Source organism: Protopterus annectens, chromosome 2.part0, assembly GCF_019279795.1.
Source record: "Protopterus annectens isolate FY-2018-M chromosome 2.part0, PAN1.0, whole genome shotgun sequence".
Classification (NCBI taxonomy): domain Eukaryota; kingdom Metazoa; phylum Chordata; order Ceratodontiformes; family Protopteridae; genus Protopterus; species Protopterus annectens.
In genome coordinates this window covers 705,079,631-705,106,774 of record NC_056728.1, presented here as the reverse complement: position 1 = coordinate 705,106,774, position 27,144 = coordinate 705,079,631, and the positions used below count along the sequence as shown (strand labels likewise).

At 38.9% G+C, this 27,144-nt stretch overlaps 1 protein-coding gene across 1 annotated transcript in view; it reads left to right on the top strand.

The window, feature by feature from the left end:
- NFKB1 (nuclear factor kappa B subunit 1) overlaps positions 1 to 27,144 on the top strand; it is a 772,892-nt gene that overhangs the window by 659,131 nt on the left and 86,617 nt on the right. The window contains exon 17 of the mRNA XM_044060344.1: positions 15,394 to 15,496. Within this exon, the coding sequence (XP_043916279.1) occupies positions 15,394 to 15,496 (103 nt within the window). The remainder of the gene's footprint in view (positions 1 to 15,393; positions 15,497 to 27,144) is intronic.

The following is a 27,144-nucleotide window of genomic DNA, read 5'->3' as shown; positions in this document are numbered from 1 at the left end:
CCGACTTCATGAGACAATTTTGACACTAAGTTGGAAAGGATTTCAGAGAAGATTTCATTAGAAGATGAAAGCCAAAGGAAAAGGAAAAAGTTTGCAAGAGATAAGAATGATATGAGGAAGGAAGGAATTTTGTGCAGGGTTGTTTTGCAGTTTCTTCAGAGACGGGATGAAGAAATGAGTGAATTACCAAGGAAAGAGGTTCAAATGCAGATTTGTGATGGTACTAAAGAAGGAGAAGCAAGCAGAGTGGTTAAAAGGATGAGCGTGAGTTCTGGAAGAGTTGAAGAAGGTAAAGGAAGAAGAAACATGCCAGGTCAACAATATTTTAGCACACAAATTCACCACCATAAGAATTTTCAGCCAGCTAGTAATGTTGGCTCCGTGCTGGGTTTTCAAAATACAGAAGTGTACTAGGTTTGGGAAATGGAAAAAGGACTTGGGCACAAGTGGCTGCTCAAGCCCTGTTGTGTCAGGTCATGGTTGGAAGGGGAAAAAGTTTTGGCAAAAGAAGTCGAACCAGAACAATCAGAGCAACTACTATGGAAAGAAAAAAGATTTTATAAGCAACAGAAATCAAAGGAGCTAGGCTGTTTTATGGACATAAAAGGTACTGTTTCATATTCTTCTAAAATAATTAATCAAAAATTGTTTTAAACTTGAATCATTCACAGATTTTAAATAAATTTAATTTTGTGCCATCAGCAAGTGCGGATTTGGTTTCTTCTATAAATGCTATAAGGGAATATGTTAGAAATTTGAACTTCAGATGTTTTTTAATGCAAATGAAATCAAAGGTTGTAATCAGTTGAAGAAGCCTAGTTTGTTTAACCCTACCTTAAAACTAGAATTGGAGGCCTTTTTAATAATGTGAAAATGATATAAGAAATTTAAGTGAAAATGATTGTTACAAATATTATAATATGGCTAAAGATGAGAGAGCTGCTCTTTTAGAATTGGTGTAATAAGAATATACATATTATGAAAGCAGGCAAAGGAAATGGCATAGTAGTTTTAGATTATAAATATTATTGTGTAGAGTTAATTAAAATGTTGCAAAATGAAAAAAGTTATAAAAAAATAAGTTTGACCGAAATTAAAATATGTTATAGTATGATAGATTCCTGTATAGAGGAATAGTTTCTGGAAGGGCTTATTGATGGTAATATTGCTGAGTATTTTAGAATCTGGAAACCTAAGTCAGGTAGGTTTTTTGGCCTACCTAAGATACATAAAAGTTTAGATGAGCCAACATTTAGCCAGTTGTGGCAAATCAGGGTAACAAAACTGAATCAATGGACATTTATATTGATAAGTTCTTGCAGCTTGTTGTAAATTGAGCTGATTCATATGTAAAAAATTCCTTTGAGTTTAAAAAGCTCATTAAGGATATACAATGAAATATTCTATGACATTAGTTACTGCTGATGTCGTTTCTTTGTATACTACAATTCTTAATGATGAGGAGTTAGAAATTGTAAGTAGGGAAATGACTGCCTCTGGGCTATTTTCTATGGAACAAGTAAGATTGTTTTCTGAAATTTTGGATATTATTTTGACATATATATTTTTTCATTTGATAATAATGTTTATAAAGCAGTTACTTGTATAGCAACAGGGGCAGTAATGCCCCCCAGCTATGCTAATTTATTTATGACTGGCTGGGGAAAAGAATATATTTACAAATCAGAGTTTTTTTAAAATATGCTGTGGTATACAAGCATTTTAGTGATGATTTATTTATTGTATGGAATGGTGGTGAAAATGTACTTATGAAGTTTATAAAATATTTAAATAATGTGACTGGTTAAGTTTTATTTTTAATTTTGAGAAAGAAGTTATTAATTATCTAGAGCTGACTGTTTATATGTCTGCCAACAATTTAGAAGTGAAAACATATAAAAAAGAAATGCAAAGCAGTAGTTACTTGCATTGTATTAGTATACATAATAGAAATTTAAAAGAGAATATAGTAAAAGGTCAGTTCTCTAGAGTTGATAGGGTAATGGAAAATTCATGCTTTTTAGTATGGAATGTGAACGTTTAGAATCTAAATTTTATAAGAGATGGTATCCTGATAAAAGAGTGGAAAATTATATGAATTAGTAAAAGAAATCATAAAAATGCAGATGGTAGAAATGTTATGATAAATGAAATGAAGTATCATGTAATAATAAAGGGGGATTTCTCTTTGGCTTTTGTTGTTCTGAATTCAGTATATGAGAATAGTATAAAGAGAATTATAAGAAATAACTGGAAATCTCTTATGAATTTTAAGGCTTTAAAAATATAGGGGAACAGCCAGTTTTGTATCTAAATGGGGCAAGAATTTAAATGAGTATTTTTATAAAAATAAAGATATTAATGTAGAATCAAATAAAGGTATGTTTAGATGTCAAAATTGCAATTATTACAAATATGTATTAATGGGAGGAAAAATTAATCCTGTAGCAAGGAAATATGAAATTAGGTTGTGTAATACTTTTTATTGTAAATCTAAATGCTTAGTTTATACAGTATTTTGTGGTCTTTGCCCCGCTTTTTATGTAGGTAGAACCGTGAGAGAATTCCATATGAGAATTTGTGAACATCTTAAAACAGCGGAAAAGCTGGAGTTAAGTAATGCCCTAGCCAGGCATGTTAGATCAAAGCATTTAGATGTGTTAAAGAAGGTGGGTTTTAAATTTTCCATTATAGGTCAGGTTTATAATGTGAAATGAGATGCAGAGGATGAATTGGACTGGCTTGAACATTGTTGGAAAATTAAACTGAATGCATGCAATGACCCTGGAATTAATGACAGGGAGAACTACAAAGTTGTTCTGAAAAGGAAAGTGTAATTCATTAAATTTTAAATGGTCATGTGATTTTAAGAGTTTATTTAAGTATTTTCAAATTGTTAGCAACTTGGTCCGAAAAAGTTCCTATGATGGAATGAAAGTGCTTTCCAGTTATTTTTAAGTGGATGTTAAATAAATTATTAGCCATTTTTTTATCATATTTTAGTTTTCTATTTTATGTTCAGTTGAATTATTACTGTGTGAATTTAGGTTTTTTTGAAAGCCCAGCATATGGAGACTAGAAGGAACAGTTAAATTATTTGGATGCACCAAACAACTAACATCTCCGTTAGATTTTGTTTTTTGCAATGATGTCAAGTAGAGTCCTTAGATGGACAGGAATTTGGTCTGGTAACTTCCTTTATTACCTGCCTAAGGTTGTACAGTAGAAGTCTATTCATTGCTGATTTGTTAGGCTCAAGCCAACTCAAGTTTGAGTTCCCTGAGCAGAATATATTTCTTAGAAGTGAATGTTTGCTAAGATGATTCCAACATGGTTACTGCAGCTGGGGTAGAAAATATACTAGAACAAAGAATAGCTTGGTGTGACATCCTTTTATTATTTGATTAATTAGTCAGTTTAGATAATGGCTACTTGAAAATATATTTTAAAAGCCATATATGTTTATAATACATTATGCATGTAAAGTAAAGTCCTGCCTCCAACTCTGTATCCAGGTTCGTTGTCTGTAAATAAGTTGTAGTTTTGTTAAATACATAGTAATGGACAATGATTGCACTTTAACAATGATTCTTTTACTCTGACTTGTGATATAATGTCCACATGTCCAGTAGGGCCTACTTTTTATTTAGTCTGTTGGTATTGGGCTTTGCAGTTACAGCCCCTTGTGTCTTCATGTTATGCATTAACTAAGCTAGTGGAGATTTTTGGTTGTGAAGGATTCATTTGGATAGTAATGTTTATAGAGGAAATTGTAAATTCATCCCTGATCTGGTACTTTAAACCCTCATTGAAAGGGGAAGAAATTAGGTAGCAAAATGGGATCTTGAGATTAGGCTTTAAATTATCTATCTGATCGATCATCAGCCTAATATAAACTTATAAACCTATAAGGGTGTTGAACGTAATAATTAAAGAATCTTTAAGATTACAAGTAGAGCTGATAGTGCATTGCTTTTATGGATTTATGAAGTGTATGTCTATGAGTAGCTTGGATTTGCATGGATATCACCAGATCTACTTTGTTTTTAATTTGGCCAGAAGCCATCTGTTTGTTGTTTTTTTTTGCAGATATCGTTTTGCAATCGATTAAGTGGTTGATTTCATAAATCAGAAGCAGTTCTATTATTTTAATGGGATTATTGAAATTAGGGTCTATGTCATGTAATCGAACTTCCAAAATTTTGAACACCATATGTTCGAACTTGGAAGTTCGAAATATGACAACATCGAAACCTCAGAACAGAGAATTTTTTCCCAAGGAAAAAATTTGCTGTTCCGAAAAACACACACACAACACAAGCACACCAAAAACCTAATAAACCTACACTAAACCTTACATACACAACTATCTATGCACTAACCTTAACCCTAACCCTAAGGTCTGTCACTATCGCACACTTACCTTACCCGCACCCTAACCCTAAAGTCCATCACTATCGCACACTTACCTTACCCACACCCTAACCCCAATGTTTGTCATACTCGCACACTTACCTTAACCCGATCCGTAACTTTCGCACCACAGTAAAGAAAATGTTGAAGCAGTAGAAACAGCCAACCAAATTCTTTTCCTGGGAAAGAATTTGTATTTCCGCGGCTTCGACATTTTCATTTTTCGAACTTCCCCGTTCGAACTTCTAATCTTTGAACATCTTGATGGTCGATTAAATAACATAGACCCTTGAAATTATAAGAAGTAAGGTCACAGAGAGTAGGTGTTTACTGATAGAAGGACAACTTATGTTATATATATGGGTGTATAGTTTTAAGGCTAATGTGTTAGATGAATTAATTTGAATGCCATGTGGTACATAGTTCTTCCAGGCAATTTAGTCAGAGTGAAGACCTCATGGTGATTAGTCCAGGTTTGCTGTGTCTTTGTGACGTTTATTAAGTTTCCTTACTTGCTGGAGGTAAAGTAAGAATACAAAAGCCGCAGCCCTAAACTAAAGCAGTTGGTAAAGCAAAGTCCTTACTGAATGTTGAGACTTGAGATGGTGAGTTTCAAAATGACACGAATAAAATAAGGGCAAATATCGAATATTGCTTTTCTTATTTAAACTTTTTTTTGCAGGGACGCATCTTTTTTTGCAGGGAGGTATCCCCCACATACCACTGTACACTTATATATACTGACTCTGAGATTGCCATGCCTTTGAAAAAGGGAATATTCCAAGAAATGGCAAATTCAGACTTTGTATACAAGTTCTGATTTTCATTTATTAACTCTCTACATTCAGGGACTCATCATTGCAAGTCCAGACATTTTAAGGGTTTACTAGTAAAGCAGCTAAATCAAGATCTTATGCAATTGTTGACAGTGGTGTTAAGCTTTATAGAAGAAATCACGGAAGGACATCTGTACAAAATAATAAATATACCTAAGCTGAGGTTCCAGGAAGATGAACATCCAAAAGTATCAAAACCATTTCTTCTGTATGAAAACAAGAGACTGAAAACTCCCTTTTCTGTACACTGAAGCTGTCACGTAGCAAGAACTACCCCAAAACGAGGACCAGATGTCCAATACAAACAGTCCTTTTACATTTTCCAGATGTGTAAAACCAAGTTCTCTTGTGTCTTTGTGCTGTTTAAGTTTGGAAAAACATAAAGAAAGTGTACTTCCATCTGAGTTAATTTTAAAATTAATTTGTTTTTACTTAAATTTACAAGTTTCAGACTGCTGTTTTCCTTGTGTGTATGGTACTCAATTATCCTTCGTTTACAATAACTTGTGTATGTTAGAAGTTTATTTTTATTTTGAATAAAAGAGTAAATCCATATTTTCATGTTGTGTATGGTAAATGTGAGGGACAAGACAGAAAATCCATTGGATGTACTGTTATATGTCGTTCTATATCAGTGTTGCAGTATTCTTCACCTTAGGGATCTCCTGCCAAGGATAGCCCAACATCTAGCCTGTATACCTAAGCCTTTAGATCTTGTATGCACCATATGTCAAACATATGCTCCCCGTTTAGGACATAAAGGTGACATACGGCCGCAGTTACCCAGAACATCTTTGCCGCCAGATGTCATCATCGCTCGTCAGTCTGAACACCCTTTATGTGCTGAATACCTAGCCATCAGATAAGAGCCCTTTTGTTTTTTTTTTCTTTTGGTCTTGTTCTCTTTTGGTTACCTAGAGTTCATGTCATCCAAGAAGAAAAATGTCTGTGTGGGTGGCAGATTCCCCATAAGGATCGTCACAAATGATGTCTTTTTTGTCTGGGGGCTTCCCGTGACCATACATCATTTAGCATTTGTAAAGCATGTGTGCCTAAGACTCTTAGAAGCCAGTTGTCTTTCCTGGCTGTCTGTCTTGAGAACCAGAGGCTTAAACTGTTAGCCCAGGATAGCATGGTGGATTCTACTAACCCCAAGGTACTGTTAGTTAAGAAGGCCAAGCAATCTCAGCTAGATTCTTTAGCTGTCCAGCCTCCACTGGACATTTCTGTAGAAGTGGGTGATAGCTCAGTAGGCTATCCTGTGTCATTTCAGATTCCTCTGCAGCGACCCCGTCAGAGCCCAGCATGGATCCTTTTTCTTCCACATGTCCTCTGAGTCTATGCAGGCATTTGCTCCAGACATTGATGGGAAACCACAGTTGATTATCTCGGAGGGACCTAATGAGATTCAGCAGATTTTGGTCCTTCTGGATACTCTTACCGAATCTTGTCAAGTGTTGGAACATAAGTTTTTGTTGGGGCTGATCCCTGCCAAAAAAAAACAGAAGACTAAGCTCAACATAATGCATCCGAAATTATCCAAGTGCAACTAACACTGGGCAAGACTGCAATCCAAGCTGTAGCTTGTTACAGATCCCCCACCATGCCCCAGGATTCCCACTCTTTATTTCTTAAGATACTGGAAAATGTTAAGGTACAACCCAATACCTTAATTATGGGTGATTTCAACTACCCCACCATCTACTTGGAAAACTACTCATGTACCAACTCATCCACTCAACGTTTTCTGGAATTCATAAATTCCAATGCCTTGGATCTGCTCGTCCTAACCCCCACCAGGGGCAGCAATATCCTGGACCTGGTCATTACCAATATGGGTAACCGGTGTTCCACACCAGAGGTCAACTCCTCACTGGTCAGATCTGACCACAAGCTAATCACCCTAGACATCCATCCCACACCCACCACCCATTAAGGAAACCACCATCAAAAACTACTCCAAAGCCAACTTCATGCTTCTTAAGACAGAAGTGGCAAACTTCACGACACCCATGCAGATGGAAAATAGAGATACAATTGCTGAATCTTACACAAATGCACTGTATAAGCACATACATGAGTGCATGGATCGTGTCATCCCTTACAGAACCAAGACGCTATCCTCCAAAAAAAGGAAGCCAATCTGGTGGTCCCCTGCCATAAACAAACTCTACAACAGAAGGAAGAAGCTGTTGCAAAAAAAGAGTAAAATCCCAAGATTAGAGTAACTCCCTTGTCAGCCTCAACAAGAAGCTGAGATCCCTCATAAAATCCTCCAAAGCCAGTTATGAAAATAAAATCGCCACTGATTCCAAAGACAACCACAAAGCATTCTACAGCTATGTCAAGAATCTCAATGGCAACACTTAGATCTGCTCTGAGCTACAGCACAATGGCACTAAATGTACAGAACCAACCGATATTGGCAACATCCTGGCAGATAGATTTAGTGCTAACTTTACCCCCCCTCTCACCCTCCAAAGGGCCCATCTTAATACCAGAAGAATGCAAAGCCCCAATAATCACGGATGAACAAGTAAAGGCTGCACTCTCCAAAGTCAAGAACACATGGGACCAGACAACATCCCAGGCTGCGTACTGCACGAACTACAGAACAAACTGGCACCCCACCTAAGTACCATGTTCAATCATAACCTCACTTCAGGCTGTGTGCCTACTGAATGGTGCACAGCGATGGTTATCCCACTCCACAAAGGGGGTGCCACCAGAGACCCCAGAAACTACCGCCCCATTAGCCTGACGAGCCTGGTCTGCAAGGCTATTGAATGTATCAACTTGGAGCTTATAAACAAAGACATAGGTAACCTCCAAACCCTGGACCCCACACAGTTTGGGTTTGTAAAAGGTAGATCATGTCTACTAAACCTGATGGACTTCTTTGAAGCAGGCACTAGAGTTGTAGATGAGGGTAAGGTAATGCACACAGCCTATCTTGACCTCGCCAAGGCTTTCAATACCATCCCCCCACTCTGGAATTATAGATAAACTCACTACACTGGGCATAAATCCCTATGTCACAAGATGGGTGGCCAACTGGCTCACTGACAGAACCCACACAGTAAAAGTAGCTGACTCCAAGTCCGACGTCAGATCAAATGATGAGTGGAGTACCACAGGGTTTGGTCCTGGGTACTGTCCTGTTCGGCATCTACTTCTCTGAAGTGCAAGTCAACACAGAAGGTCTTTGGCTAACAAAGTTCACAGATGACTGCAAACTGGGAGCCATAATAGAATCACCTAAAGATGGAGACATTCTACAAAAGGGCCTTACAGAGACAGATGCTTGGTGTCAAAGTCATGGCCTCAAGCTCAATGCCAAGAAGTGCATTGTCATCCCCTTTGGTAAAAACTCGGTACCCATGAACTACCACATAGGCGGTAGCTCACTATACACTGAAAGTGTGATAAGAGACCTCGGGACATAGGTGGACAGTAGTCTCTCCTTTGATGACCGCATCGCCACAGTTGTCAGGAAATCCTTCTACGTGGCACACCTCATAACAAAAGGAGGTCATTGTTCCTCTCTACTCACCCCTCATCAGACCCATTATAGAGTACAATGCCCCACTTGGCATGTATCTCACAAGACACCTATAACAATTGGAAAGGCCCCAGAAATACCTCACTAAGAGGATTACCAGCCTTAAACAGATGCCATATGCAGACCGTCTCAAAAAACTCCAGCTCTACTCTGTAGCATATCGCCTACTCAGAGGCGATCTCTGCCTAACATACAAAGCTTTGTCAAACCCAGAGCTGTTGCAAATGCTACACTTAAAGAAATCCCAATCTCTCCGAACCACACACTCCAGGGACCTAAACCTTGTCTCCACAATAAACAGAACATGCTGGAGGGATCGATTCCTGTCCCAGAGACTTCCCATACTCTGGAACAAACTACCCATTCATGTCAAGCAAAGCTCCTCATTGGCCCTCTTTAAGAAAAACCTTGACGACTGGATGGGAAATAGAAAGTTCACCCAGCACTGCTTGACAGGGGCACAGGAAAATAATTTTCTTGGGTTGTAAAAGCCAGGGAACCTTTTTGGCTAGGCTTATGTAGGCCTCAAGGCCGATTGCCTAGTAACTACCTATGAACCTATACTTCTGTACACCCTAAGGAGCCTCAAAGGGAATGGTAAGAGTTTACTTAGGGTCTATCTAAAGCCTTAATGGCCCTGAAGCCTCCCCAAGACATTCCTGTGCTTACTCCCCCTTGGATTTCAACTCCTCCCAAACAGACCAGCAAACCCGATTCATCAGATTCGGAGTCTGATGAAGAGTCCTTGTCTTACTCTTCCTAGGTGCCTATGAGTGTCCATTTGAGGAATTGTCTTTTGGGGATACAATAGCTAGAATGATGGAATTCTTTAAGGAGAATTCTTCTCAAGTCTCAGATAGCCAGAAAAAGTATTATGAGCGGTTTCAGGTGGGCACTCCTAAACTTTCTGCAGTACCTGCTGAGTTTGCTGCTTTCTTAGACACCTTTATATCTGTTTCTAAATCTCCTGATTCTCAGCCTCCTGCTCCAAAGAAACCTGACAAGTTCTGTAAGGTTCCTGAGGGATTGTCAATGCTTATTTAGGTGTCCTTCTGCTGACCCTGCTGTGGTGTTAGTCTCCTCCGACAAGCCTTCTAAGCTTTTGCCCTCTTCCAAGCTTCTGCCTTCAGATAAGGATAGTAGGGCAATGGAGAGAATTTGGTGAGGTTTATACTGCTTGTACTCTGACCTTTCATGCCATCAGTTTTTTATTACTGTTATAACAGCTAGTTTCAGCCAAATGCCACAATTTGCTTGAATATTTTTCATCTGCATATTGATGTTTGTTTTCATTGCAGTGACTAACTGTTTCCTGGTAACTATGCATCTGATTTGGATGTAACCTGTTAGCTCTGAAATAAAAAAAAGTTGTACAGCCTTTAGTTGCTTAGTTGTTATAGTCACTTAGTTAAATAGTTATCTGGCTTCAGTATCACTCTTCTTAATACACATTTTTGGCTTGCAATTGCAATCCTATGAGTAACCAGTCACATAACTGTTAATCAGTAAATTTACATTAAAACTTCACACCACTTAAGTAACTTTTGTAGTCTTCTCTGTTTAGAGGCTTTTATTATTTATTTTATTTATTTTACATTTGTTGACCGGGCTAGTCCAGCTGGATTTATGTCCATTTTCAGTGGAGGCCCGGGGAGAAAGGCTCCAGTGGTTTTTACAGGTTTGCACAGAAATAGGCATAATAAGATAACATTTATAAAACAGAGTAAGTTAATACATGTAATACACAAATATGAATAAGATTGAAACAGAGAGAAAAGATAAAATGTCTTTTCAAACAAGGAATAATAGAGATTTTTTTTGTCATACTGTATATATGAGATAACATATGTTTACATAGATTAAAGGTGGTTGAGGAGAAGATGTATAGAAAAGATTATGGTGGTAAGGGCGGTTAGTCGGGGTTTGTGCAATGACAAAACCATTGTGCTTTTAAGTGACTTTTTAGTTGATTTTTAAAGAGAGGTAATGATGAGAGAGATGTCAGTTTTGTGGGAAGTTTGTTCCAAATTGTCCCCACAGAGTTTGTGAAGAGAGAATCTCCTGCCTTGTTGTGGGATTTCTGGGTTGTAACTAGTAGTTTATTTGCTGAGCACAGGTTTGAAAGGTTTGTATAGGGGGAGATGAGGCTAGTGAGAATAGGAGTATTAGTAGGCTGGTATAGAATTTTATGTGTGATTGAGAGTTGTTGATTATTTAGTTCAAGCCATCCTAGACGTTTTAGGTTTAGACAGTGATGTGTTCTGAATGAGGACCCAGTAGCAAACCTGGCAATGTTGTTATATGAAGTGGACAATTTGTTTAGGGTGCTTTTGGAAAGTTTAGTAAAAATTGGGGAGGCATAGAAGAGAGTGGAGCTCAGATGGGTTTGGGCAACAGTAGTTCTGGCTTCAGGGGTAAGAAAAGGTTTTATCCTATATAAGGATCCCAGTTTTTTGTTTACAGTTTTGATGGTGGCATTGATGTGAGTGTCACAGTTGAGGTTGTGGTCAATCAGTACACCTAAGAGTTTTGTAGTTGTGTCGGGAGCTATGATTGTCCCATCGATGGAGGTAATAGAGAAGTGTAATGGGGTGTATTTGTTAGTTGGTGTAAATAGTAATAGTTTGGGTTTTTTTGGCATTGAGGAGGAGGTGATGTTCTTGGAACCAATTTTCTACTTGGTTGAAAACTGATTGGGTGATATCATGGAGCTCAGATGAAGTGGTTGCTTTACAGATGAGAGTGGAGTCATCTGCGTGTTGTATGCAGGTGGGTAGAGGAAGATTAGTAGAAAGGTTGTTAATGAAAATGGAGAAGAGTAGAGGTCCCAGGATAGAGCCTTGTGGGACACCCAGAGTAATTGGGAGATGTTTGGATAAGTTATTATCCCAGAGGACAGCCTGTTGTCTATTATGCATGTAGGATTTGAACCACTGGAATGCTAGTGTGTCAAGAGAGAAAGAGTTGAGTATATTAAGTAGTAATTGATGGTTGACCATATCAAAAGCTTTAGAGATCAATGAACAGAGCAGAGGAGAGCATGTTATTGTTACGTTGTTTATTAATGCAGTCTGTGAAGGATAGGAGAGCAGTGGTGGTACTGTGGAATGGTCTGAAACCATGTTGATAGTCAGCTAGAAGGTTATATTGGAGAATGTGGTCTAGAAATTGTTTGTGGATACATTTTTCCATAATTTTGGCTAGTGGAGATAGTAGTGCAATAGGTCAAAAGTTGGAGAGTTCAGTTGAGTTCCCTCCTTTATGAAGTGGGAGTATGTGAGAGATTTTCCATAATGAAGGGACGGAGCCTTCAGTTATGGTTCTGTTAATTAGAATAGAGATTGGGTAGGCAAGAGGTTTAGCAGCAATTTGAAGGTATTCAGGTGGTAGGAGATCAGCTGAGGCTGTACAAGGTTTGAGTTTATGAAGTAGTCTATAGATGAGGGCTGTAGGAATAGGTTTTAAGTGAAATGTAGGTGGTAAGGTAGTGGGGGGGTAGGGGGGGGTTGAGAGGTGGTAGGGAGTTAGCTAGGGATTGGACAGTTTCAGTAAAAAAGCAGTTGAAAGCATCAGCAATCTCCTTGGGAGAGTTGTGGGAGAGAGTAGATGGGGTAGGAGTTTTGGAGTGTCCTGGATGTAAGAGTTTACTTATGCTAGACCAGAATCTTTGGTGTTGACTATGGTGATTTTGTTGTAGCTTGAAGAAATAGTTCTTTTTATCCTGTAATATTGATTTTTTGGTGGCATTTCTTAGTTGTCAGAAATGCTGCTGATCAATAGGGTCTTTAGTGTGTCTCCATATGGACCAGATTTTGTTTCTTTGTAGGATTTGTTGTCTGGTTTCTTTAGTGAGCCATGGGGCTGCTTTGCATCTAGTTCTTATGAAACATGAGGGGGCATGGAATGCTAAAATCTGTAGAAATTTGGTGTTCAAGTGGGATACTGCTTCGTCAATTGGCAGGTGCTTTAAGGGTGACCAGTCACAGACTAGTAGCTCCACCTGAAAATTGGCTGGATTAAATTTCTTTTTGTTGCGGGTGATTTTAAAGGTTGGTTCATTTGGAATATAGGTTTTTTGTCTGGATATGTAGGTTAGTGAGTGGTCACTAATATCAGGAAGGACATCTACTTTGTAGGAGACAGGGTGACAATTTATTAAGATCCAGTCTAATATACTTTTTTTTTTGGTGGGTTTATGGATTCTAGTGGGGGTGGTAATAGTTTGAGAGAAGCCGTAAAGGTTTATTTGGGTTGGTGTATTTAGTGTGGTACAGGAGTACCAGTCTATATTAAAATCACCAAGTACTATTGTTTCTTGAGGGAAGGATGTAGACAGCCAGCTGAGAATACTTTCTATGATGCTAATGTTGCTGCCTGGGGGTATGTAGGAGCATATTAAGTTAATGGATTTGGTATTGTTGAGTTGGAGTTTGGTGATAAGAATTTCTACCTTGGTTATTACAGGGGATTGTACCAGTATGGGAGTGACCTGTAAATGAGATTTGTATAATATTGCTATCCCACCACCTTTTTTAGCAGTTCGGTCTAGCCTCAGTATGTTGTATCCAGGTGGGAGTATTTCAGTATCTTTTGTAGTAGGTTTAAGCCAGGTTTCAGTTAAGCGTAAGATATCAAATGAGTGAGTTTCAAGTAGAGCATGTAGTTGGCTTACTTTGTTGTTAACACTCCTAATGTTTAGATGAGTTATGAGTACTGAATTTGTGGGAGTGTAAGGTGGGGTTGGTTGTCCTAGGGTGTTGTTGTATGGTCCTGGGTTAGGATGAATGTCCCCATGAAGGAGAGGATATTTGAGAGGATAATATGCATGTTTCAGAGATTTAGTATAAATAAGTTGTATTTTTCTAAATTGTGTGCATTTAAAATGGGAGACTCTGTGGTATTTAGGTGATAGATAGTGTGAGGTAGATGTTATGTTAGAGTGGTTAAGGATTTTGAGATTTACTGTTAATGTTTGTTTAAGGGATTGTTGAGAAGATGAGTATTGGAGATGTTAAGTAATAAGTGAGAGTATAGGGAATGGAAAGCATTGATATTAGTGAGAGTAGGAATAGTTGTTTAATGTACAAGAGTTGATAAGTAGAGGGCATGGTGAGGGAGATGTTATAAAATGTGATTGGGATTATGGAGGTAGGAGTATATGAGGGTGTGGACTAGAAAGGTGTAAATGAGGTAAGGGGGAGTGGTTATTAGTATGTGATAGGTTGAGTAGGTGGTGGGTCAAAAGGAGTGGTCAGAGTTTAATTGATAGGATTGAGGGGGTGTGGCTTGGTAAGTATAAAGGTAGGAGCACTGGGGGTGGGTGGGAATTGGGGGTAGGGGAGCGGAGTGAGCCCGCAGGGCGAACTGAGCGGGTTACAGAAGGTAAGTGAGAATCAACAGAGACAATCAGTAAGCCTCAGAGCCTTTAGGTGTCTCTGGGTGAGTAGAATGAAATAATGCTGGAGAGAGGTTCAGAGTGATAGTAGAGTAGAGGGGGGAAAAAGCGGAGTACAGCTAGATAGTAAGAAGAGGAAAAAAGGTACTAGTGGAGTGACAGTAAAGTATTAAGAATAGATAGTTGGGAATAAGGTTTAATTCTAGATTGGAATTTGGTGCAACCTAGTGGGCAGACGGTAAAGGAGACAAGGTAACAGTATTAGATACAGCTAGAAGAGGAGTTATAGATAGCAGTAGGTAGGGGGGAGATGAAGGTAAATTGCTAAAGGGGTGTAGAGGAGGGAATCTTTGCTGCTGGTTTCCCTGCTCACTAGCTTAGTTTTACTTCTTGGTAGGTAGTTATAACTACATAAATTATACAGTTTAAAAGGTAGGTCCAGGGTGGAACATATTTCTTAGTCCTTTTGTAACCTCGGAGCACAATATATGTGGAGGGACAACAGAGGTCCTTGGCCCGACGTTGGGATGGTTGAGACCAAATAGCAGTGAGGGGTTCTGAAAGAACCTGTTAAAAGATGCCTAATTGGCATGCTTAAGTCTGGTACCTTGTTTTAAATGAATGGAATATCCTTGATTTTTGTTATTATCTTCAAAAGCAAGTTTATCCTGGAATACAGAAGTATATATTTTTCTATGCTGTATATGGTACTTTCTCATGGCTGGCTGAGAGATTGCATTGCAACATTGATAGTGAAGGTAAGTTTGTGTCTATTACATAGCCTTGGGTTAAGCAAGATACTTACACCACCTTGTTAGAGAACCTCATTTCCTAAGGCTGTATTACAAGACCCATTTCAGGATGATGTGCCTGAGCTGTTATTCTCTCCATTCACTCCCACTACTTTCTTTGTAACAAACAGGACTGAGAGGTAGATGACCTTGCATGCATTACAGACTGTCCATCCCATCATCCTTCACAAGGACAATGCCATCTTTGATACAAACTGGTCCCTTGGACTGAAGAAGTTTATGTATGCTTTATTGTGTGTAAACAGTCACTTTTCCAACACAAGGCTAATGAGAAGTTTTAATTTTCTTCCCACGTCACTGAAACAGAGTAGTGTGTGAAAGACCCTATATCATGTTTTGAAATTACATATCCTGCCTTTAATTTATATATTATAGGGTGAAGCATTTGTTGACTGTGTTACATTTGATGGAACTACACCGCTTCATATAGCAGCTGGAAGGGGCTCCACAAGATTAACTGCTCTTCTTAAAGCTGCAGGTACGTGAACATTTCTTGGAAGAAGTTATGTTTCATAAACATTAACCCCATAACAGGCATATATGGTTGGTTCTAGAGCATATGTTTTTATTTGCTGCTGCCTAGTGCATAACATGCGTAACAACGAGAGATGTTTCTGTACACGGTATTTGTTGTATAATCTTATGCAACAATAGGAGACATTGTGATAATTAATGGCTACATTCTTGATAATTTTTATATTCTGACTGGAATCTTCCTGCTAAGTATCTTTGTGTTCCTCAGGAAGTGCTGGCATATGAACTTGACGCTGAATTGCTGAAATGATATGACCTACTACGTGCAGGTGATCTTACAAACATATATCTAACAGTGCTCATAGGTTCATAGGTTAGTACTAAGCTAACTGCCCTTGCGAGCCATTTTAAGCCTAGCCAATTATCCCTTGTGAGACTCAAACCCTGCACCTTGTGTTTGTAAGGCAAACACCTTAACCATTAGGCCAGTGCTGCTTTACATAGACCTCAAATTAGAGGTTGTACTATCAGTAGAGGAAAGCTGACAAGGCCTGCTTGAATTATGTTGTGTTAGGTCCTCCCACTATTTCTAGTACTTTCCTGAGAAGCACTCGTAGTGTAATGTGATATGCTGCCATGTGTCTGCACAGTACCCCGTCCTCTTTGTTGTCCACAAGGTATCCCTACTTTGGTCGGTGCAGACTAGTATACACATGGAGGTGGTCATGGCTGCTATGTGTGCCATTACTGTGCGCATGAATGTGACCTTGGCATTTTCCATAGACTCTACCATCTTCATGTAGTGCTGAAATTCCTGACAAATGCCCTGCTGTACTCTCACTCCCTGTACAGTGCACTGAGCCTGAATAATGTCAGGGCACATTTGCTGCTAGGTAGTCAAAGGTTTTGTGTTTCTGAAGGTAGCTGTGACATGTGCCTGTGCCTAGCACCCCTTTGAACAGGTGTTAAAATGGATACTGCTGCCATCCTCTAGAAGGCATTCTTGTGATTGAAGAGATGCTATTGTTGAAGTGCATGGATTCTCAAGGTACAACATGCAACATCCCCATCTACTTGACTTTGTGATCCAGTGTCACTTAATGCAGAGTTATCTAACTGCTTTGGAGTGTGTTATTCTGTCTTTAAACTTGGCAACTGTGTGCCATTGCCCTCAGGCTGTCTCATGAATGTAACAACATTATCATCATTAGCATCCATTCTGCTGCTGACGTCTTTCAGGTGTGCTGGTAAAAGTGAAACTGCTACTTTCTACCACTGACCCTGTGAAGAATTCATTTATTATATTGGAACAAAGACAATGGAGCAAACTACTGACTGCTCTGTAATGAGTTGTGAAGGACACTTAGCATACACACTCACTTCACTTTCATGATTAACAGAAATGGAGGGTTCACACATTGATAGTAAATGTCATGTGTTACTTGTAAGCAGTTGCCCTCTGCAATCATCCTGTTAGTGTGAATATGTCATGGTGGATGCTGAAACCTTCTTGAACATGTCTGTGGATGCTGCTGAGATGGATAGTTGCCAGTGTCCACACCAACTCTGCTTACGACTGTGCTACCCTTTATCAGTGTCGTAGTCATGTGCTTGTACAGAAAGCAGGTACTCCTCGTTGGGTGTTAAAGGGGTAAGTGTGTACACTTAGCATACACACTCACTTCACTTTCATGATTAACAGAAATGGTGGGTTCACACATTGATAGTAAATGTCATGTGTTACTTGTAAGCAGTTGCCCTCTGCAATCATCCTGTTAGTGTGAATATGTCATGGTGGATGCTGAAACCTTCTTGAACATGTCTGTGGATGCTGCTGAGATGGATAGTTGCCAGTGTCCACACCAACTCTGCTTACGACTGTGCTACCCTTTATCAGTGTCGTAGTCATGTGCTTGTACAGAAAGCAGGTACTCCTCGTTGGGTGTTAAAGGGGTAAGTGTAGAAGGTACCCTTCCAGTACTGTAATGTACAATTGCATTCTGTCTTGACTTTCCTCTGGCTTATACAGGTGTATTGTTTTTGCACTATGTCAATGTACAGTTCATCCCTAAATAGCATTTATGTCCATAACAACCTGGTTCCACACCTTTGCTCTTTCATCTTGTGTTGGCCTCCCTGTTCGAAAAAGACTCTTGTGATATGTTCTTAGGGCCCTCAAGAGAACACAGTTCTCCTCGGGATAGAAACTGACTTTTTCTGTCTTGATCCCTGTTGCTGCATCATGCTTTAACATGGAACAACATATATGAATAACCCTTATGAAACTTGATGTAACAAAATTAAACATTCTCGTCACCCCTGTGACAAAGGACATGAAAGCATGCCTGAATTCCTTACACATACACCTCTTTTCACACCATGACTGCAGTACCATAACGAAAGAAATCCTTAAAAATCTTAAAAGTCACAGTCTGAGTACAATATATCTAGCAATTTCACCATGTTTATTTTATTTATTTATTTATTTTACATTTGTTGACTGGGCTAGTCCAACTGGATCGTTGTCCATTTTCAGTGGAGGCCCAGGGAGAAAAGCTCCTCAGATTAAAGCATGGATATAATGGTTATAGAAATACATGTAAAATAGTCACTTATGATATAGACAAAGAGCAAAAATACAAGGATATTAGTTCAGGTCAGGTTATGAAAACTAACGATGAGCAAATAATACAATTTTGTAATACTAGTTATGTAGTAAAAACAAGCAAATAAATTTTTTTTTTTTTTTTTACAAAAGTAGCAACAATAGAAACAAAGTTATTTGAGATTAGTGAGAAAGATTGGAGTGTTAAATAAATAAAATATAGTTTAAAGATAAAAGTAGGTTAGCTTGGATTGGTACAAGAGCAGAGCCAGAAATTGTTCAGATGTGAAAGAAGTTGTTTCTTAAAGAAAGGAAAAGTGGCTATAGAGGAGATATGTAAGGGAAGGTTATTCCATATTTTGCCAACTGAGTTGGAGAAAAGGCAGTTCCCTGCAGCGTTTAAAATTCTGGTAATATTAACTTGTAGCTTTTGGGAGGAGCGTAGTTGTTTTAAATTATTATAGGGAGTCAAGAGGTCGCTAAGAGCTGGTGTTTTTGAGGGTTGATATAAAATTTTATGTGCAACTAAGAGTTGTTGATAGATAATCTTGTTGGGAAGTTCCAGCCAGTGTAATTGTTTTAAGTTTAGGCAATGGTGAGTTCTATATTGAGATGCAGTGGCAAATCGAGCTATGTTGTGGTAAGATGTAGACAGTTTCCTAAGGTTACCTTTAGAGAGATTAGTGTAGATAGAGGAAGCATACAGAAGGGTAGAGATAAGATGTGATTGTGCTAAGGTAGTCCGTGCTTCAGGTGTAAGGAAGGGTTTGATTCTGTATAGTGAACCAATCTTTTTATTAACTGCTTTTATTGTGTTATTAATGTGATGATCAAAGCTAAGATTATTATCAATAGTAACACCAAGCAGTTTTGTAGTGAAGTCGGGGGAGATGTGGGAGTTGTCACTTGCAGTGATAGAAAAATTTAGTTGAGTAGATTTGTGTGTAGGTGAAAAAAGTAATAGTTTTGTTTTCTTGGGGTTGAGGAGAAGACATCTTTTTGAGAACCATTGTTCAACAGTTGAAAAGGTTGCTTGTGTAAGGGATTGGAGTTCTGTTTGAGAGGAAGCTGTACAAATTATTGTGGAATCATCTGCATATTGTATGCAGGTAGTGTTTTGGATAGATGATTGGAGATCATTAATAAAGATGGAGAATAAAAGTGGGCCTAGTATAGATCCTGTGGTACTCCTAAAGAGATAGGTAGTAGAGTAGATAGAGAATTTTTCCAGAGTACTGCTTGATGTCGGTCTTCAAGATATGATGAAAGCCAGGTTATAGAAGAGTTATCCAAGGCAAGGGATTTCAGTATGTGGAGAAGAAGTGTATGGTTTACCATATCGAAGGCTTTTGATAGGTCTAGGAAAAGAGAAGAGGTTAGTTTGTTGTTGTTACGGTTACAGTTGATAGTGTTGGTGAAAGAAAGTAGTGCAGTGGTAGTACTATGTGAAGGCCTAAATCCGTGTTGAGTGTTAGCTAGTAGGTTGTTAAGGAGGAGATGGTTAAGTAGTTGTTTGTGTATACATTTTTCCATAATTTTGGCCAGAGGAGATAATAGTGCGATAGGCTTAAAGTTAGAAAGGTCAGCAGATTTGCCTCCTTTGTGTAAGGGTATGATGTATGATATTTTCCAGATTGCTGGGAAAGTACTTTCTTTATGGATCTGTTTATTAGGATAGAGACAGGATAGGCAATAGCTTTAGCTGCTACTTGCAGGAATTCAGCAGGAAGCTTGTCTGCTGAGGGGTAGTGGGTTTAAGTTTGTGTAGTAGAGATTGTATATATGAGGTGGGTATAGCTTGTAGTTGAAGGAGAGGAAGAGAGTCATTGAAGCTACTTAAGAGCAGTTGAGAAGTATCAGGAGATAGGTGGTTAGCTAGACTTTGTATGGAAGTAGTAAAGAAAGTATTGAAATTATTGGCTATTAAAGTGGGATCTTCCGGGTCTGAGTCCTGTGGATTCGGTCTAACTAATTTGCCTGGGGTAATTAGATTGTTATTAGTACACCAGCATTTTTTTGGTTCTTTTTTGGTGGATTGCTGCAGTTCGAAGTAAAAATTCTTTTTATCTGTTAGGATGGCTTTTTTGGTACTGTTTCTAAGCTCTCTAAAGATTTGATGGTCTGCTGGGTTTCTAGAGGAACGCCATTTATTCCAAGATTTATTTCTGAGAATAATTTTATGCTTAGTATTAAAGGTTAGCCAGGGTGCTGTCTTAGTCTTTGTTCTAATAGTGCGACTTGGGGCATGTTGTTTTAGGATTGCAAGAAATGCTGAATTGAAGTATTCAACAGCCTTGTTGAGTGTGAGGTGTTTTAGAGGGGTCCAGTTATATTGTGAAAGTTCTGTTTGAAACTGTTCAGGTATAAATTTTTTTTTGGAGTATAGTGTTCTGTGAGTGGTAGGAAAGTTTGGGTTAGTTTTATCTCTAGTGACGTAGGTGAGGGAGTGATCGCTAATGTCATCTGGAAGGATGCAAGTTTGGTAGTTTTGCAGGGGGGAGTTAGTAAGGATCCAGTCCAAGATGGTTTCTTTTTTGCTTTTTTTATTGATTCTGGTAGGACTATTAATGAGTTGTTTAAAACCATAAAGGTTTATATGGGAAGTAGGATTAATATTGCTACATGATTTCCAATCAATGTTAAAGTCCCCAAGAAAGAGTGTTTCTTGAGGAAGTTTATTAGAGATTTGTTCTAGAATGTGTTCTAGAGTAGGGATGTTATTTCCTGGGGGGATATATGCACAAATGACGTTTATTGCTTTACTATTGTTGATTTGTATTTTGGAGCAAATTATTTCAGCATTATTGTTTTGGGAGAGGGTAAGGTCAAGAAGAGTAAGCTTTAGGTTAGTTCTATATATAATTGCTACACCTCCACCTTTCCTGGTGGAGCGATCAAGTCTTACAATGTTATAACCAGGTGGGGTCATCTCAATGTCTTTAATTGAAGGCTTTAGCCAGGTTTCTGATAAGCATAAGATATCAAAGTTATGTATTTCTAGTAGGGCATGGAGTTGACTAATTTTGTTACAGATGCTACGTATATTAAGATGGGCTATGGATAGCTGGTTAGTGGGTTTGGAGGAAGAGGGAGAGAAGGGTTTGGTATGATTTCTATGTGTTGTGGTTTTATTGTCTTGTGGGCCTGGATTGGGGTGTATGTCGCCATCTTGTAGTAGAAGGAGTAATATATCATATTTTTCTAGTTTAAGTTTTTGGAAAGCTTCAATTATTTGCTTTGTTTTTGATTTTGGTAGTTTATAGTGTAGTAGCCTATGGTATTTGGCAAGAAGGTATGTGGATTGTGAGGAGGAATGTAACAAGGAAGAGGAGTGGGATGTTACGAGTGTACAAGTATGTTTTGAAGGAAGTGAGAGAGAAACAGTTAGAGAATGTTCGTAGGAGGTTAGGAAGTAAGTAGTAATGAGTGAGGAAAGTAGTAAGAAGGAGATAGCTATTTTCAGTTGTGACTGGAAGATAGTTATAGTCATGGTAATGTAGTAGATGTTTCGCTAAGTAGTGATGGGTGTGGTATAGATTAGTTTGATTATAAGTAGGAGTGGGAGTGGTCTAGGATAGGTATGTGTGATTGGTTTAAGTAGGTAGGGGGTGTGGTGAGTGGAGGAATAAATGTAGGAGCCCTAGGGGTGGGTGGGATATGGGGGTAGGGTGGGGAGCGAAGCGGGGCCAGACAAGACAGCAGAAGAAGGCTGAAGACAATCAGTGAGGAGGAAGACTCCGTAGGTAGGCCTAAAGGTAGTGGAAGGTGGACAATAATAGGAGGCTAAAAGGTAGAACTGCAGGAGGAATCTGGAGATGACAGTTATAAGGATGTCCTTGGACAGTGAGAGGTGATATATAGGAGACCCAAAAAAGGCTGGGAACAGAGGTACTGGGGGCAAGGATGCAGAGGTAGGTTAGAAAGGAGTGTTGAAAGTTAGTGAATCAGAAAGATAAAGTATGAGGGCGCCACCTAGTGGTCAGCAGGTATATAGCAGGGGAGAGGTAACCTGCTAGGGGAGAAGGACTAGGCAGGAGGAAGGATTAAGTATAGAGGGTAAAGAGGGAAATATTCAGAAAGAAGGGAGTACTGGGGGGGGGTCCGACTGCTGGCTAGGCTACCTGGGGTTCCACTGAAGTGTTAACATCAATATATGAGCTACAGTATCAATACGTACATTCAAAGCCTTTCCAAAGGAAAGGTAACACTTGTAGTTGTAGGGTAGGTGTCTTAGTTTTCACTAATGTTCAAAAGGACCTGACTGGTGTTATTCAGGTGTTTGATGTGGAACCAAGCTGGAATACAGTGCTGGTAGGATATAAAGAGAGAGAGAAGAAGTAAGTCACAGTGTAAATTCAATAGGGAGTAGGTGTAGGTATAATACAGTAACAGATGCTTATGCAAATACAGTAATCAGTAAGTTACAACACAGTCTGGCATTCTTCACTCTATAATCATCAAAAGTATTATGAATCAGGGCAGTAATAACAACACAGTCTAGTATTCATCACTCTATAAATATAAAAACATTAAAAGTCAGAGCAGTAATGACATTGTAAGCATTGACCCAATACAAGCTGAGAGAGCATGGCCAGAGTATTACATAGCAATGGGGCACAGGTGGAACATTATCAAGTAGAAGCAAATTATCCTACAGAGGGTATAGTGATAGCGGCTAGGTACATCCACTACAAGCCATGAGTCCAATGCATTAACAGCTTCAGCGTTTGTAACAAAATTGGGACAGAGTGCAAGTTAATTGCTTTGGTTAACAGCTTAACCGCTAGACGTGCCCAAAAACATAGGGATATTATCAAGTAGCAACCAGGGTACAGCTATTACATACACGTGTACAGCGATCAGCTAGAGGCAGTGTTTGGGTCAAAGTAAAAGCTGTGGGCCCTTATATTATAGTTATTCACTGATAAAATGCTAAACAAAGCCCAAATACCAGTGAAGATAAAATCATAGGGTTAATTACTTCCATTACAAGCCCCGAGCAAAACGCTCAGATAGAGGGAGCATTAAGAACTATAAGCGCGTACAGCGCTCGGTTAGTGGCAGCATCCGAGTCAAAAATAAAGCTGTGTCCCATTAAATTAAGTATGATATCAGTCAAAATGCTACTTTTAACCCCCAAATCAGTACAAAGTATAATCGTAGCTGTAGGATCAACAAGCGTGTACAGCGCTCCGTAAGTGGGAGTGTTTGGTTAAAAAGTACAGCTATGTCGCATTGAAACAGATCTGTTAGCAGTCCAAACGCTAAATGCAGCCTCAAAACAGTACAATATTAGCATCGTAGGGCTGGTTAAAAAGTACAGCTATGTCGCATTGAAACAGATCTATTAGCAGTCTAAACGCTAAATGCAGCCTCAAAACAGTACAATATTAGCATCGTAGGGCTGGTAACATATGTAATAAGGTCTGGACACACTGCTCTGATTGTGGGAGTATGTACAACTACAAGTTAGACTTGTATGTCGTAAAAGGATAGCAAATAAAAGCTAAAACGGCAAAATAAGCACAACAGTACTTTAAAAGTAACCGTAGCATATGTATCAAGTACTACTAGCCATATGTACAGCGTTTCAATACTGATTATGATTGCATCAGGAAAGCTACCAATGCCGTGCACTAAAATCATTAATCGCTAGATAGTACAAACAATAGTCTGGATCCTGTGGTTAAGTATAGTGTCTAAGTTCCTCAAAATACAAGCCACGTGTGCGGCACTTACAACGTAGCAGCAAAAGTTAAGAAAAAAGTAATAAGGCTAACAAATTACATCAGATTACATTCTAGGAACCTAAAGAGGCACAGTAGATCTTTCATTTAGACACTACAAAACATGACACACTTACTTTATGTCACGCACAGGAGCGGAACTCACAGCAGCCAGGTGGGATAAGGGTGGAAGAAAGATGGCGTCGCTATGAACTAGGGTATATTTGTAAGGTAAGCTGGAGTGCTGGGGCAGAGGGGGAGGGGAAAAGGGATAATAGCGGGAAGGGGGCAAAGACCACGAGACTAACCTGAAGAGAACAGGCAAATGACAACAATACCTGTTTAGCAAGGAGGGGTCTAGTGAGCTGAGAAAGTAAAGGCTGTGGGAGGGTGTAAGGGAAGGTAGGGGATGTAGAATGGGAGGAAGATAAGAATATTGGACTACAGTATTGGTTAGTTTACAGGTATCAGAGATAAGGAGAAGTACAGCAACTGAGAGAGATACAGTAGATAATACAGATAACAGAAGGAACAGGCTGGATGAATATGAGACAAGACAGCAGAAGAAGGCTGAAGACAATCAGTGAGGAGGAAGACTCCGTAGGTAGGCCTAAAGGTAGTGGAAGGTGGACAATAATAGGAGGCTAAAAGGTAGAACTGCAGGAGGAATCTGGAGATGACAGTTATAAGGATGTCCTTGGACAGTGAGAGGTGATATATAGGAGACCCAAAAAAGGCTGGGAACAGAGGTACTGGGGGCAAGGATGCAGAGGTAGGTTAGAAAGGAGTGTTGAAAGTTAGTGAATCAGAAAGATAAAGTATGAGGGCGCCACCTAGTGGTCAGCAGGTATATAGCAGGGGAGAGGTAACCTGCTAGGGGAGAAGGACTAGGCAGGAGGAAGGATTAAGTATAGAGGGTAAAGAGGGAAATATTCAGAAAGAAGGGAGTACTGGGGGGGGTCCGACTGCTGGCTAGGCTACCTGGGGTTCCACTGAAGTGTTAACATCAATATATGAGCTACAGTATCAATAAGTACATTCAAAGCCTTTCCAAAGGAAAGGTAACACTTGTAGTTGTAGGGTAGGTGTCTTAGTTTTCACTAATGTTCAAAAGAACCTGACTGGTGTTATTCAGGTGTTTGATGTGGAACCAAGCTGGAATACAGTGATTCAAAGCCTTTCCAAAGGAAAGGTAACACTTGTAGTTGTAGGGTAGGTGTCTTAGTTTTCACTAATGTTCAAAAGGACCTGACTGGTGTTATTCAGGTGTTTGATGTGGAACCAAGCTGGAATACAGTGATTCAAAGCCTTTCCAAAGGAAAGGTAACACTTGTAGTTGTAGGGTAGGTGTCTTAGTTTTCACTAATGTTCAAAAGGACCTGACTGGTGTTATTCAGGTGTTTGATGTGGAACCAAGCTGGAATACAGTGCTCATCTTCCTTCTGGTAAATCTGTCTGCTGTTGTTTAACTGCTTCTGCTTCCCAATGGCTTTATACCTGTCTCATATAATACTGGAAAGTTTTTATTTCTGAACCTGCAAATATCTGTTCAGACTGGTAAATACTTCCCCATCCATATTTCTTGCATTATTATTGAGATGGTCGTTAACAAATGGCTTATTGGATGATGAAGATTTCTTCCTAAACAAGCAAGAATAGCTTTTTTGAAAAGCTTCGGCAAAGCACCAGAGTCTTAAGTCCCGATGGACCGGAAAAACACAAAACAATCAGACTTTTGTCCTCAGATCCTCTCCAACCACTCATCCGATCTGTTTTTTTGGGCATAAAGGCTTGTTTCACTTAAATTGCTTTTGGACATCTGAATTATATCTACACGCTAATTATGGACCAGGAGGAATGAAAATATGGTAGCAAATTGACAGAGGGAGATGCTCCAGGCAACACCATCAAGCACTTCTCAATTCTACAACTTCCACTTAAAAAAAAAGTTAATACAATGAAGCACAAATCAACTGAGCAATATCCTCCTCAGCTTTTGTACTGCTAACCTGTACATCATGATCCAGAAATCTCAAACAAAAAACTTATTTCCACTGCCATACTATGCCATACTATGTTATGCCATTAGATTTGAATGTAATGAAATATTCAGTGCACTCTTTCCGCACATTCCCTGTGAAGATAACATGCCTATGCATGCTCAGTATTACAAAATGAAATTTGCAGCTCCCGCCATTACCATGTCTGTCAGTTTCAACAACATACAAGTGCATGTAACACTGTCTTTACTTTTGAAAAAATATATATTCCATTAAAGTATTTAAGCTGAATTTCTATAGCTTGCTAATATTTTGTAAGTTTAAATTTGTTTTAACTAACTTTAAAAATGTATCACTTTCCCACAGTAATTTCAGCCAAACTCCACCAATAGCAGATAAATGTGGTGGGTTTGCAGTTATTGACATAAATTCAAGCTGATTTACACACGTGTGTATAAATTTAAGTTAGCAACACTATTCTCTGTGAATCTCAGTAATGTGAGTGTGTGTGTATGTGTGTGTGTCTCTTGTTATATAGTCATAGACAGTCTTCAGGTAATTGTGAATGAGCTGGAACATGCACCAGTTCATACCATGTCTCAGTGAAACTCTAATACGCCATAGCATTTAAAAAAGAAAAATGGAGAAAGTCAGCATTTAGATGGGAGTTTAATGAAGCCTAGTCCATAGCCCATCCTGCAGAGTATGACACACTTTATCACTTCTTAACATAAACATAGTTTAGTAAAAGCAGTAGAAAAACAGCTGGCCATGTACATAAGTTTCAGTTATAATTGTAATTATGAAAGGATTATGTCAATCAGTACTTCAGATGTAAAACTTCATTGTCTTTTCAATTCACAGTGTTAATAAAAAATGTTGATTCAGGTGAAAACATTGCGTGCATCTGCTTAATGAAATTAGGGTTAGGACCCATTACTAAAACCTCCCCATAACAATGCCACTACACAAGACAGACTCAGAGGCACAAACATCACTACATCTATCTCCTAACCTAACCCTTACCCTAAAATACACAAACTCGTACACAAACACACAGCACCCATCCTTGAGCCTAACACTTACTTACACACACACACACACACACACACCTGCGTGCGCACTCACCCCCGACAAACCCACTTACCTGGAGCAACATTCCATACCACTGACATAGCCACTGTTCAGCCATCTGTACCATCAACATTAAATCAAACCCTTGTGTTTGTCGGACAAATGTACATTCAGTACAGTGCAGGGGAATCATATATTTATATAGACACACACACAAATCACTTTTACAATGCAATTGGTAAACCTA